Raw genomic sequence first — 15,243 nt, 5'->3', positions numbered from 1 at the left:
TAAATGAATTAATGATACAAATAGCTGATTTAAGAATAAATCCTTTATTAATAGCAAGTTGTTTCCTTGGAAACTTTCCTAAGCTCTCAATTTCTTTTACCAATTGCCTGTTGGACATTTCTAACTACATATAATGTTTTATTATTGTTTAATTGTTTTTCAGTCATGGCTGATCCCTTTTTGTGATTTTCTTGGCAAAGATACAGGAATAGGTTTGTTTGCCATTTCCCTCTCCAGTTCATTTTACAGATGAAGAACTGAGAAAACAGGATTAAGTGACTTGCCCAGGTTCCCACATCTAATAAGTAGCTGAGGTCAAATTTGAACTTCTAAAGATGAGTTGTTCTGATTCCAAGCCCACTGTTCTATCCTGTACCACCTACCTGTCCATATATATCCATAGGCATCTTCAATTCTACAAGTTCAAAAGGAACTCAGTATTTGTCCTCAAAATCCACCTCCTTCCTTACTTTTTCTGATTCTTGTTATGGTCATAATCATTATTCTCGTCCATAACTTCAGTCTTAGTTGAAGTGAGTCTGACAAATTTGTTAATTTTATGGTGTGCCAGAAACTGGATTATATTTTTGTTTTTCTTTTAATTTGGAGTGTTGATGTTGTTTTGAAACAAATGTCATTGTAACTTCAGTGGTCCAAAGAACCCTTGGTAAAGGAATACCTTCTTTTAGTAGAATATAATTTATAATTATATTTGGATGTCAATTCATACCTCTGGTTTGTTTTAATTTGTACCACTTTGTTGATGATATGGTCAAGCATTATTATAATGATTTAAGAACTTGTGTTTCCTTTTTTGAAAATTTCTTCACATCCTTTGAACTTTTAATTGTAGAATGAGAATGCTTTTCAAATATTCTTTATATACTTTACAAATCTAAACTCCTCATATATCCTATAAATTTTGTTTGATGTATTGCTGTTTTTCTTTAATAATACTATGTTATATATATTTTTTTAATTTCCATGGAGTTACTGCTATTATATATTTTTCATGGAATATTGTATTATTTTAATGTGTGCAGATGAAAAAAATCTTCTTGGATAAAGACATTCAAAATAGAATTTTGCATTAACGAAACCAGTATTTTCTTTAAGTCAGCAAATGAATTATCGCATAATTGGATCTTGTGTATCCTCTGTACTTTTCAACTGACTATGGGCCATAAATATATGGTTTGCTACCAAATAAGGTTTGTATAAGTTTTTCTGTTCCCTATATCAATCTTTCATCATAAATAATTGTGCTTCTGAAAGGTGTGTATTCTTATCAAGATTTTGGAGACCAGAAAAGATTGATTATAGGGTCTGATAGTTCAGCAAGACCTTTTCAATTTTTTATAATCAAAATTACTCATATTATTGCCTGCAATCCTCTCTATCCCTTTTTGGTAGTGATAATTTTTCCTTAATTGAGTGGATGCTCATCAATTAGGAAATGACTGAATTGGTTACAATATATAAATGTTATGGAATATTATTGTTCTATAAGATGAGCAGACTGATTTCAGAAAAACCTGAAAAGACTTACATGAACTAATACCCCAAGTGAAGTGAGTAGACTAGGAGAACATTGTACCTAATAACAGCAAGATTATGTGATGATCAGCTATAATAGACTTAGCTCTTTTCAGCAATACTTAATTCACTTAGACTAGGGATAGAAAATGCCATTTGCAACCAGAGAGAACTGTGGAGACTGATTGTATATCAAAGCATACTATTTTCACCCTTTTGTTGTTGTTGTTGTTGTTTGCTTTTTTTTCTCATGCTTTTTCCCTTTTTTAATTTTTCTTTCACAACATCACTAATAGGAAAATATTTTTAAAATGATTGTACATGTAAAAATCTATATCAGATTGCTGTCTTGAGGAAGGAAGAAGTAAAGGAGGGAGGAAGAAAAAAAATTGGAATTCAAAATCTTACAAAAATGAATGTTGATGTAAAAGGACTGCTTGCCATCTGGGGGAGGGGGTTGAGGGAGGGAGGGGAAAAATCGGAACAGAAGTGAGTTCAAGGGATAATGCTGTAAAAAATTACCCTGGCATGGGTTCTATCAATACAAAGTTATTATTAAATAAAATAAAATTTAAATTAAAAAAAATAAAAAAATAAAATTAAGGAGTTATAGTTTTTTAAAAAAATGAATGTTGCAAACTATTTTTACATGTCATTGGGAAAATAAAATACTATTGAAATTTAAAAAAAAAAAAAAAAAGATAGTTTCTCCTTTCTATTACTATGGATGGTAACTACTTTCCACTTCCACTAATGGAGTTGACCTTTTAGATCCAGGTCATAAAGATAGATTCTCCTTTCTATTACTATGGATGGTAACTACTTCCCACTTCCACTAATGGAGTTGACCTTTTAGATCCAGGTCATATATTCATTTGGAGCTTATTGTGGGCATTCATACATTGTGATTTTTTTCATCTAAATCTAATTTATGCCAGTCTATGTATCAGGAGTATGGACTCTTTGGAATTATTGAACAATATCTTCTGTATTCATTTGCTTTTAGATATTGTGTTCTTGATCTCTCCCTCTGGCATTCTTTTCTAATTTGTAACCCAAACCAGATTGTTTTATAAGTTTGTGATTGATTTCTGGTCTAATAAGCTACTCACCTTCCTTTTGTTATCATTTATTATATTATAATGGTTCAATTATGACTAATTCTTCTATAGATGTTTTTATTGTTAATGCACAGAAAGACTGATTTCTGTAAGCATATCCTACTTTTACTGAGGTTATTGTTTCTAGTAATTTTTTATTGAATTTCTAGGAAAGACTGAGGAAACTAGCATATTATCTGCAAAAATCAGTAATTTGATTATTCTTTGCCTATACTTATTCTTTCAATTTCTTTTGTCTGCATAAAACTTTAGTTTGTATTTCCAGAACTATAACAAATAATGTTGCTACGGATATCAGACCTATCTTTATTGGAAAGATTTTATTAGAAAGGCTTCTAATTTTTCCATTACAGCTGATTGTTCTTGGTTTTGTTTTGTTTTGTTTTTCTTTTTTAATCATATATTTTTTCAGTTAACAAACATCTGTCTGCTCTCTGGCATTCCCTTTCCATAAGGGGAGAAATAAGTAAATGTGTGCAGCATGATATTTGTGGAAATATGTATAGAAGAGTTGCACATTTTTAACACATATTAGATTACTTGCTGTCTTAAGGGAGAAGGTGGGGGAAGGGAGGGAAAAAATTTGGAACACAAGGTTTTGCAAGAGTGATTGTTGAAAAGTATCCATGTATATATTATGAAAATAAAAAGCTTTAATTAAAAAAAAAAAAAGTAAATGCTAGCAGTAAATATGCAGAGCAAAGTAATCCACATTCCTACTTTGTCCATGTCCAAAAATGTCTGCCTCTATATATAGAATCCATCACCTCTCTTTGAGATCATCAGTCCTTTGAAACTGTGATAGATAATTGAATTGATCATATTTCCTTAAGATTTTTCAAAATTGGTTGTTTTTACAGTGTTGATATATTTTTAAATTATCTCCATATTACAATTGTCTAGATAATTCCAAAGGATTCATGATGAATATGCTGTCCACTTCCAGAGAAAGAACTGGTAGTCTGAATGTAGTTTAAAGTGTACAATTTTTCATTTTCTTAATGTTTTTTGTTATTCTTTTGTTTTTGTTCTTTTTTGGTCTGTTTTCTTTCACAGCATGATTAATAAGGAAATATGTTTTGCATAATTTCATATAAAACTGCTTACCATTTGGGGAGGGAAGATAGAAAAGGAGGAAATTTGGGACTCAATTTTTAAAAAACTGAATGAAAAAATTTGTTTTAATGTAATTGTGGGGGAAAATATTAGACATAAAATTCTTCCATTTTGCTCACTTCATGTAACATAGGTCAATATGAGTGTTCCTCTATCCTTTCCTTATTTTAGACCTCTGCTTACACCCCCAATTATATAAATATATTCTATTCCTTCTTTTTAAGTCATCAAAATATAGCAAAAATCATATCTAAACTCTCTACTTATTTATTTTCTTTGACCACTATTGATATTACAATTCTTAACACTTGCTTGTATCACTTCATCCCTATAAAATTATTTTCCAATTACTCATTTTATTTAGCTTTTTTCTGTTTTTCTTTACTTCTGTATTTTTATTTCAAAGTCAAAATATTTGGAAGCTCTGTTCTGTTAAAAGTTCAGTTGTTATCAAATATTAGATATTTTTGGTTTCAAGTCTATATTATTGTGACTTCTTAAATAGCTCTTTTTGATCTATTTTCCATGTTAGGTTTTTTTACATTTATTATTTTGTGAAATATATTCTGGTGGGTTTTTTTGTCTTTTGATTTTGTTTTAATATTTCATGATGTGATTAATTCTATTTGATCTGTTCTAATTCTAAAAGAAACTGTAATTTGGGTTAGAATTTGTACCTCTTGCAAAATACTTTTAATTCTCATTCCAAACTCTCATTTCTTTTCTCCATTTCTTTGTCTATTCTTATTTCACATGTTATTATTTTTTAACCCTTAATATCATTTCTTCTAGCATTTATATTTGATCTTATGAGTAAGTCATGTTTTTCTTTGTGATTTTGCTTCTTTGAGTAATTTGGGGTAATTTTCCTCTATTGGATTTGTGTCTTTGGATATTGCTGGTTCTAAAACTCTTTTATTCTCCTTGCTTAGCTGTTTTTCCAGGGATTTGAACAAATTATCATTGGTAGCCTAACTGGAAAGTCTTTTGAACCTGAATCAATGATCATTTTATCTGCCCCTCTAACTGCTTTCCTAGGAAGAAAAGTAAATTCGTGATCTACTCTGGGCAGGTCTGTGCTTGGAGTTGTGGACCGTATCCAAGATCGATCCCAGGTATCTCTGTACATCAGGCATAGCTCAGAGCTCTAGACTTGGGTCTATGTACCTGACTCCTGAGAGACAAATCTCTTACTATTTCAAGTTTAGGCTGAGTCTTTGATCAGTTCTAGGTATCCTATACTGTTGGCACAGTTCAGTGTTCCAAAAGCATAATCTATGATTCCAGGTTACCCATGTGCCATACTTCTTGCCCATGTTATTTGCATATAGACCATATACATGATCTTGACTTAGATCTTCCATTGCAATTTCTCCTTTGATTTCCCATCTACTACTTTGACCAGCATTTTCTTAGATAATTGTAATAGGAAATAGGCTGCATTATTTTGGCTGTCTTCCTTGCCCTTGGTTTTAGATAGTTGTATTTCAGTCCATTAATTCTTACTCTTTCTAATATTTTCGCATAAACCTTGAGATCAGTTAACAAAAATTTGTTGTAGATCCACTCAGTTCAGTTTTCTGATTCTCTTTAGCTTTGTTTAGAAGTCAAGGTAGAAGATGCAAATGGGGGGAGTAATTGAGAACTAAAGCTCAGAAGGACAAGATTAGTGATAGGATACTATGACAAGAGACCCAAAAGAAAATCATAATGTAAGAGTTGAACCAGTTCACTGAGGTGTCAAAACGAGTAAGGGAGGAAAGTGTAGCTAGGTAGAGGTGACTACATTTCTCAGCTGGTGGCCTAGAAAAGAACTAAAGTATCAAAAGACCGGAGTCACGATGATAACTAAGGACTGGATTTGGAATTGCAAGACAGGACGGAAAGGTAGAATGACAGCAGCTTGTGATCAGAAAGAAGACTCTGAGAGTTCATGAATTTGGCATGACCATATCTGTAACTGAAGTGAAATGGATGAATGGGTCATAGGAAATAAGGAAGCTAAGGCATGTTGAAGTCTCATAATATAAGGGCAGGAGTCGAGGAAAGAAACACTACGTCAAGCACTGGACTTACTAAGAAAAGTATTTTGAAGACTGGTCATCAACACCTACTAGAATTCTCACTGAGTGTTATATGTGGATTGATTGAAACCAAAAGGAGAAGAAATTCTCAGATGATAGTGGCAAAGAGTAAGTTTGTAAGTGGAAAGCAATAGTGCAGCTCTCCCACCAGAGAATCAGAGGGAAATGAGAAAAAGTATTGGAAAGAGTGACCAACACATCTGTGATCTCAGGAGGGAACTGGTCTGAGAATCTGAGGTTGAAAAGAATGAGAAAAGAAAAGATATAAGATGAAAGCAAGTTTTATCAGTGAATGGCTTTATAGAAAGGGATATGAAGTGGGTTATTGAAGAGTTTGTCAAGATAGGTAGAAATAAGAATGGGCAGTAAGGGGTAGTGAGTAGTTTTTGAACATTTTTGAATTCAGGATAATTGAGGTGGGGAATGTATAAATGGTAGGAGTATATTAACTATTGATGAAGAGGATAAGAAATAATACTCATGACTTCAGATGTCTTTATACCAAAAATAAATAATATGAGTAAAATACAATTAAATTTTCATAGAGCTTTGAAGAAAAGTCCCTTTGAAAAGATAGTCCTCTAGTTTTTTCTGCCTTCCCTGCTGCTCTGCCCTTCAGGTCCCATATAATCCACTAGTACACTCTTAAGGAACTCTGGGCTCTACTGTCTACTTTGTTGTTGGATCTTTAGGACTTAAGGACCTTTCTGTCTCCACTGCAACTGAACTTTTCTATATGGAGTTATCTCCTTAATTAGAGTGTAAGCTTACAAGTAGGTACTGTCTTTTTTTTCTATTTGCATTCCTAACACATAACACATAGTAATCTTTTAATAAATGTGTTTTCATTAATTCATAAGACAGAGCTATAAGGATAACTTTCAGGGGTCATTTGATTGTTTTTGCTTGAGTACGTTAAAACTCCTTTCTCTGTCTGATAATACTTTTCCATATTTTTGTTCCACAACTGTCAGTTCACATAATCAGTAATACTAGCCAGTCTCAAATTGAATGGTCTAAAAATCTATCCCAGAATTACTTCTGAGGCTAACCAGTTGAGAGTGGCTATTTATATTTTCTTTGTTGTTGTTGTTGTTGTTGTTGTTGTTGTTGTTGTTGTTGTTGTTTATAAAATATAATTTTATTTTATGCTATTTTGCTGTTTCATAGTGCATAATATCTTCACAAGGCTTTTTTGGGACTACAATCAATAACACATTGAATAACATTTCCATTGACACAATCAATAATTAGCAGCACACAATAGTGACCTAATTTTTCTAAATAATGATCCCCAGACAAGCTGACACTTTCTCACACATGTAAAAGGCTGCACGCTATCGATAAAAAATTATTTTAATTAATAAATAAATAAATGAATTTAAGAAAAAAAAAGGCTTCGCGGAAAAGTTCTAAAAAATGTTAGGCCTGTACTCTTATTTCCAATGTTTTTCCCAATTCTAGCATATTAAGAAATGACATATACTTTAATTTGCCTTTGCTAAAAGGCAGGATTTGTATTCTGGTAATTAAATGGTATATCTATTACATAATAAATTGGACATTAGAACTACAAAGATAGGAGTATGATTGAACTTATATCGAGAAAGAAATTGTCGAACAAAATCTATCTTACATTTTCAGTTTTGTGAGGCTAGATCTCCCTAACCTGTTTTGTCCCTATTGATCACTGAGACTCAGACTGATTCAGCAATCTGCTAAAGTACCTCATAAGTACTGTCATGACATCAATGTATTTTTCAACAGTATTTCAATGTTAATCGCTTACAATTATATGGCATTATTATGTGCCAGGTACTATCCTGAACACTTTATAATTATTATCTCATTTGAGCCTCAAAATAATCCTAAGCAGTAAGTGCTATTATTATTTCCATTTTATAGAATAGGAAAGTTAGGCAAACAAAGTAGCTCAAGGTTACACAATTAGTAAATATCTTGAAGCTGAATTTGAACTCAGGTCTTCCTAATTCCAGAACTGGGTACTCCATCCACTGTACCACCCAGCTGTCCCAGTTAAAGAGAAGCTTCATGATGTAGTAAGTCTAGTTCCTATTTAATAAGTAGTCTGTTTGAATTATTCTGAATTTAACTTTATCTTCTTGGGGATCTGGATGCAATGGGACTGTTGGGACAAGTGACCATTAATACCTGAAAGTTATTTCAAGCAAAATAACTAGGCATATTAAAATGGGCACATGCATTCTGTACTGTAACAGAAAAAACATATAGGAAAAAAAAGCTACTGTTCTAATCAAAAATCTTTAAGCTCTGTGGACAAATTTCAGGGGTGTTTTGCTTGATTATACATATTTATTTCAAGAAATTTATTTTTTTCTCTAGTGATGGGGAGAAGTTGGGGGGGGGAAATATATATATATATATATATATATATATATATATATTTTTTTTTTTTTTTAAAGATGCCAGACAGGATGCAACAAATGGGAAATGAGGGGTGCTCTTTCAGATGAGGTCACTATACTATTAATTTTACTTAGCTATTTTACTTTATTACAAGAGACTTCTCACAGTGTAGGAGTATCCTGTAAATGTTTATATTATAAAAAACAAAACACATCCATAAGATTTTATTAAAATGTTATTTGTAGTTATAGGTGAATTGAATTAAGTTATAGGATATTTCTGAATAAATTAAAATGAATTTTAGTTGTAATTTATAATTATAATTTAGTTGTAATTTCTTTGTCTTGTATTTCAGTCTTATATGGAGTAACAAAGTTGAAGTTAACTAAAGTAATAATTAATACATTCCAGTTTATAGATTGGCTCTATCATTCTTAAATTTAATTTTTTTTTCAGTGTGATATCTTACCAGACATTACCAAGAAATATGCCAAGCCACAGGACACATGTTGTCCCTCGCTATCCTGAAGGCTACAGAACCCTCCCAAGAAATAGCAAGACAAGACCCGAGAGCATATGCAGTATCACCCCATCAGTTCATGACAGGACAATGGGACTACCACCAGAAGAAAAACGGAGATCCATGAGAGATGACACAATGTGGCAGCTCTATGAATGGCAGCAGCGTCAGTACTACAATAAGCAAAATACTCTCACTAGACATAGCACTTTAAACAGTCCTAAAACTATGATTAATATTTCTGACCAAACAATGCACTCTATTCCTACATCACCTTCCCATGGTTCAATAGCTGCTTATCAAGGATATTCTCCTCAACGAACTTACAGATCAGAAGTCTCTTCACCAATACAGAGAGGAGATATAACAGTGGATCGCAGGCACAGAGCACATCACCCAAAGGTAAAATATTCACTAAGTATATATTTAATTTATTAATTTAAATATCCTGAGTTTTATTTGCATACGTAATGCTCCATTGCTTTGGTTAAAGTTCCAAAGTCAATATCAAATCCAGGGTAGAAAGTTTATCCCCTAGGATCACAAAGAAAGTTCTTTGGAAAATAAATATTTGGTAACAGCCCTTTGTGCAGTTTTATGAATGGCACAAATTATGACACCCAAAACTCAACAAGAGGTGTCAGAGAAAAATAAAAGTGAAAATGGTCCTTGTCTATAAGGAGTTTATAGTGATTAATCTCTAATTATTAATCATTTTGAATGTGTTGAAATATATGCATTTCACTACTATATAAGATTTTGAAACTTACTATCAGCACAAGTATTTACCTTTTTAAGTAGTCAGTATTTTTACTTTCAAGTAGACTTTTAAGACCTAAGACTAAAGACTATATGTTTCACAAAAATATATATACCACAAGTCAGATTAAGTACAATAAATAAGTCTTCCCTAGCACAAATGTCACAATATCACTAGGTTTTTAAAAATATTTTATTCTGATTTTGATTTGCTCTCTGGCAGTTTTGAACATTAAATATTTTCTTGTTCATCTAAAAGTATACTTAGTTAAAGCATATGTCTAAAGTGTTTTTTTTTTTTAAGTGGCTCCCAGAAGATCTCATAATACATTCCCATTTCATTCTATTATATTTTTATCAATAAATCTTTCTTTGGTAAAGTCGATTAATTTTCTCTTGAGTCAAATCATGTTAAATAAGGTTTATCTGCTCTAAGTTTATACTATATACATCTCTGTCTTCTTTGTACTACTAAGCAGAACTTAACTAACTGGTATTTGAGCAGCCTGTGTGAGGTGAATTAGTGGTTTTTCTCCAGTTCCCAGCAGACTAAATGTCTGCACCAAAAATTCCACCAAACCATAATCCTTATATTAAATAGAAGTGGTAGAATTAGCCTGTATTGAGCATCTGGGTTTTGAATTAACAAAAGTTGGCTTAGTATCTGGCTCCTTTCACCAACACTATGAATAATTTCAAATGTTTTTACAGTGTAACTCTACTTAATATTTTGAGTGACTGACCTTGACACCCTCTGCACTCCTCTATCCCCCCCCACCCTCCAGAAAAACTACAGAAAAACAACTCAACACAGGGGTTATATTGTTCCTTTATTTCTCTAGCATGTTTTTGTACCTGATCGAAGGTCGATGCCAGCAGGCTTGACTTTACAGCCAGTTAATCCCCAAAGCCTCCAAGGCAAGACGGTGAGCTGAAATTTTTTGGCACATCATATTTTATCTAAGGATGATATATAACAACAAAAGTACAGATGGCATTAATTTTATTTTTTCTTTTTTTTTTTTCATTCTTAGAGGTGTATTGCAACAAAATAGTTACTTTTAGGGGAGGATTGTAAGTTTTTTTTGAAAATGATTTATATTGTCATATAGTAAATGTTATTTTAAGTATGTGACTCATGACTACAAAACCAGGATTCAAATTGTTTGTATTCAGTATCTAAATATATAGTATTCTACAACTAGTTACATTTTAACAATTGTTAGATTGGGTTTTATCATCTTTAAAGACGTAATATAATAAGAGATTCCATAAGCCAAAAATAATAATCAACATTATCACTTTATTGTATTTTTGTTGTATTTTACAAGTTTGCTCATATGAATTATGCTTGTTATTTTATATAGATTAAGTGTATTAGAGAATTGGAAGAGGAGCATTAATTTTGGGTTGAGGTTCCAGAGAGGCTTGCAGTGTGATCAACATAGGAATCTAGCAATGTCAGCAACTGCTCTCTCATTTGTAATCTTACAGAGAATTGCCTTAGACACTGAGAGATTTAAGTTCAGGGTCACACATCTGTTATGTTAAAAATGGGATCTGAACCCAGATCTTACTGATTCTGAAGCTATATACTTCATATGAAGTATATTTTATTTCTGTGAGAAGCATGCTTGTATAGGCAGACAACAAGCTCCAGAATATAATAGATAAGTGTGTTCTATGTCTATATAGTAAGGGCTCTATTACAAGCAAAATAGGTATTCACTTAAATAATTTCATTTGTGGTATGTCCGTAGTTAATGTGCAAGATTTAAACATAATACATAAATTTTAAACACAGTGTCTTATATCCAAATTTTGGAGTTTTTATAAATATGTAGAATAATTTCCATTAAGAATAATATTTATCACACATGAAGGAATTTGGGGATACTGGATAAGCGTGTTGGCCTTAGATTAAAGAACAGTTAAGTGACTCAATGGATAGGATACTAGATCCAGACTCAGGGAGACCTGATTTCAAATCTCACATATGTCACTTAGAAACTGTTATCCTGAGCAAGTTGGCCACCCCCTGTCTGCTTTAGAATCTCTAAAATGGAGGTAATAATAACACCCACCTCTTAGGATTGTTGTGAAGATAAAATAATATTTATAAAGGGCTTTGCATACCATAAATACTATAAATATCAGCTATTTTTTTATTATTTAATTCAAATCCTACCTCTGACACTTAGAAGCTTTGTAACTCTTACCTAATGTATGACTCAGGTTATTTACATAGTTATGAATTATTTGCTATCTGCTGGACCACTTCTGAAAAGAACCATATTAAATAGTTTTGAAAGTAAAAAGTACCAAGCACCAGCCCTGGAGTCTAGCCTTCAGACACTTACTAGCTGTGTGGCTGTGAGCAAGTCACTTAATCCCAATTGCATCTACGAAAAAAAGAAAGAAAGAAAGAAACTTCAGTAAAAAATATAATGAAAGTCTCTAAAAAATAAATATCTATGTATATGTTATGTTTATCTTCATAATACTCATGGTTTTCTTTATTTACAATCCTAGAAGACAAATAACATTTTTTATTCAGTAGTTGTGAAAGCTGCATTATTTTAGGAGCTTTAGTATTCAGCATACATAACAATTTATTTGAAATTTTTTTGTTAGTTATCAATGACAGTTTTGTTCAAAAGAAATTATTTTTCATCATTTAAATTCCTTTTTCACTATTCATTCTACCATCTAGTTTTCGGTGCTTTTCTTAGAAAACTAAATTTTAACTTGTTTAATGTTTTGTATGCTAAGAAAAGCATTTTATCAGTCAAGACCAATAGAATCATACCTATTTTTAAAGTTGAATTTGGAGGAATCTTGAGATTGTCTTGTTCAACTTCCTCAGTTTAAATATATAGCAGCTGATACTTAGAGAGATCCTGATTTCCTTGAAGTTACATGTTTAGGTAGTGGTTACAGTCACTACTGATTCAGTTTCTTCAAATTCAGTCCTCCTATCACTCCACTATACTCATTGCCTTGATGAAAACCCCTGTGGTTAACCAAGTCATTATATTACACACCTCCTGCTGAGCTGTGAACACATATGTTCAGAAGTGCAAAAGCATATCTGTTGCTTTTAAAAAGACCATGGGGCTGAAGTGGGTGGATAAGGGTCATTTTTTAGAACAATTGAATGGTCCTTATAAATTGATTGGTTAAAAATAGCATGTTGAAATGCCCTGCCCAACTTTGTCCTACTCTATGTACTCTATTAAAAGATAACCTAATTTTGAATTCTGTTCCTAATATTTACTCTTTATGTGAACTTATTTCTGTGAACCTTTCTAAATTCTCTTCAAGGACCCTAATGTTTCTCAATCCTGAGGGATTTACATCTTTTGATGTATGATTTTCTTGTATCTATTATTCATTTATTGAAGTTAATGCTCCTTGCTCCCTCTGGTGGGCATTTAAGATAAAATGATTTGCCAACAGTTCTTTTCCAATAAGAATTACCTTTAGCATTGACTTGAATGTTATCATTTAGTTAAATTTTATATGGGACTAAACTTTTCATCAAAGTTTGTTTTTCATCATCTTAGTCGAACAGAATGTTCCTCATATATCTAAGATTGTTCCTTTTATTTCTTATTCCAAAATTATTTGCTGTCCCTTTTTCTTTTAATATAAAAATCTCATAACCTACCTTCCTTCCTTCCTCATTGGCATAATCTGTAGGCTATCCTAGCATATGAAAGTCCTAAGAGTTTTTGGAATACTAATTTAGAATTCTTTAGTAGATGGCTATTTTGAGGAATATGTTAGTTCAGAAGAGTATATGTTGTGTCCCAAAAATCTTAGTGCATTTTAAAGCAATTAAAACTTTTAACAATGCCTGTGGTACACTATTAAAGCTTAAGATTTCACTTAGACTTTTGAGACTCCCTTTATGTATGTGAGGAACTTGGCCAACCTTAACTTTTTTGGTGTTTTCCCACCAAAATTTGTTAATTCTTAATGATATTCCAATTATCTGGAAATGGTTATTCTCAAAGAACTGTTTTGGGATAGAGAATAAATAGTAAAAAGAAACTTAAAAAAAAAAAAAAGATTATGTTTTGACATCAGAAAACAAAATAAGACCTTAAACAGAAAATTCTGTGTCACTACTGAAAACCCCATGTGTATTTTGCAAAATTTTTCACAATTTGTTTCTACGAGATATAAAAGTATCCTATGTTAAGGGAGAATATTCTTTCTGTGGTCTAGCCCAGTTTTTTGTTTGTTTTTATTAAAGCACAGTATAGCTTTAGAATCACTGTTACAATTATTATTCTATATACAACTGCCAAAGATTACACCTTTCTACATTTCTCTGAGGGAAAAACAGTATGGGAATGTTCCCTTGGAAACTCGTGATAAAATGTTCCATCTATGTATATTGAAGAAAAGTCATTTTCCATGTGTGTACGTGGCAGTGTACATATTTGTACTAGATACTTCTGCCAGTGAAAGGCAGTATTTTCATTTTAAAGATCATTAGAATGTTAAATTTGGAAAATGTAGTGAAAGCATTAATCAAGAACATTTAAAATGTAAATTTTTATTTTTTCATTTACTTTCTACACTGTAAAATAATTTTTTTAATCACTCGAGAACTTTTTCATTTTGTGAAATATTATGTAATGTGAGATCATTTATTCATAGGATCACAGACCTAAAATATTAAGAGGCCTCTGGGTCATATTTAATCTAATTCCTTCGTTTGTACAAATAAAGCCTATGACTTATAAATGACTTTCCCGAAGTCACACAAGCAGAAAGTGTCAGAGACAAGATTTGAACCCACAGCCTTAAACCCAGTGTTCTTCCCACTGAACTAGACACTGTCTTACAGGAAATCTTTAATACAGTGAACTAAGCTTTTTATGCTCAGTTCAATGTTTAGCCCATCCTCACTGTAAATCTTTTTAATTTTTATTGTAGGCCTGTATTTTCTCAGCACCTGTGCATGGTATATATAATATTGAAATACCCTCTCCATTGCTTTGAGAAGAGAGCTTTTGTAGGTGAAATTTCTGATACTGTTTTGTAATGGTATTTTTTTGTAACTTAAAAAGTAATGCTATTTCTATTATTTTATATATATATACATGTATTCATTTAAGTAATACCTATATTATCTAGGTGTTATGATTGATGTTTCAGCTTGTTGACCACCAAAGGAAACTTTCCAAGAAATCTTGGTATAAGTAACTGTCATTTAAAAAAATAATTAATGTTTTCCACTATTTGGATTCTTAAATTACACTCCTTCAGCCAGAGGAGCTCACACTGCTGCTAATAAAGCTGAGACGGCAGCAAGCTGAACTGAGTAGTATCCGGGAAAATACATTAGCACAACTCATGCAACTCAAACTTGAGGCCCACTGTCCAAAGGTCAGCTATAAAGTAATTAATATGTATCACCTATCATCATCACTAATTTTGAACCACTTATTAATCACATTTTCTACATTGCCATTGTTGCCAAGCGTAATGCTATCACTGTGATAAACATTATATCCTGCTATTAACCTTTTGAGCTCTGAGCCCTGTTGATTTATTTATTATATCAAAACAAAACACCAATAGGATACAAACCAGACCTTCTGAAATCACATTTAATAATAGACTTGAAAGATGTACTATATTATATTCATATTTAATTTTTAAAAGAGAGATATTGTAGTGATTAGAAAACAAGATGTTGAGT

At 31.8% G+C, this 15,243-nt stretch overlaps 1 protein-coding gene across 32 annotated transcripts in view; it reads left to right on the top strand.

Moving 5' to 3' along the window:
- The window catches only part of PLEKHA5 (pleckstrin homology domain containing A5), a 188,782-nt gene that overhangs the window by 118,365 nt on the left and 55,174 nt on the right, over window positions 1-15,243 (top strand). For 16 of the 32 annotated variants that reach the window (XM_051961343.1, XM_051961347.1, XM_051961350.1 and 13 more), the window contains 3 exons: window positions 8,702-9,167; window positions 10,367-10,450; window positions 14,808-14,927. In XM_051961343.1, the coding sequence (XP_051817303.1) occupies window positions 8,702-9,167; window positions 10,367-10,450; window positions 14,808-14,927 (670 nt within the window). The remainder of the gene's footprint in view (window positions 1-8,701; window positions 9,168-10,366; window positions 10,451-14,807; window positions 14,928-15,243) is intronic. The other 16 variants (XM_051961348.1, XM_051961351.1, XM_051961354.1 and 13 more) reach the window with 2 other exon arrangements.

This window comes from Antechinus flavipes, chromosome 5 (genome assembly GCF_016432865.1).
Source record: "Antechinus flavipes isolate AdamAnt ecotype Samford, QLD, Australia chromosome 5, AdamAnt_v2, whole genome shotgun sequence".
Lineage (NCBI taxonomy): Eukaryota > Metazoa > Chordata > Mammalia > Dasyuromorphia > Dasyuridae > Antechinus > Antechinus flavipes.
The sequence above is the reverse complement of the archived record's forward strand: the minus strand, read 5'-3'. Positions and strand labels throughout refer to the sequence as shown.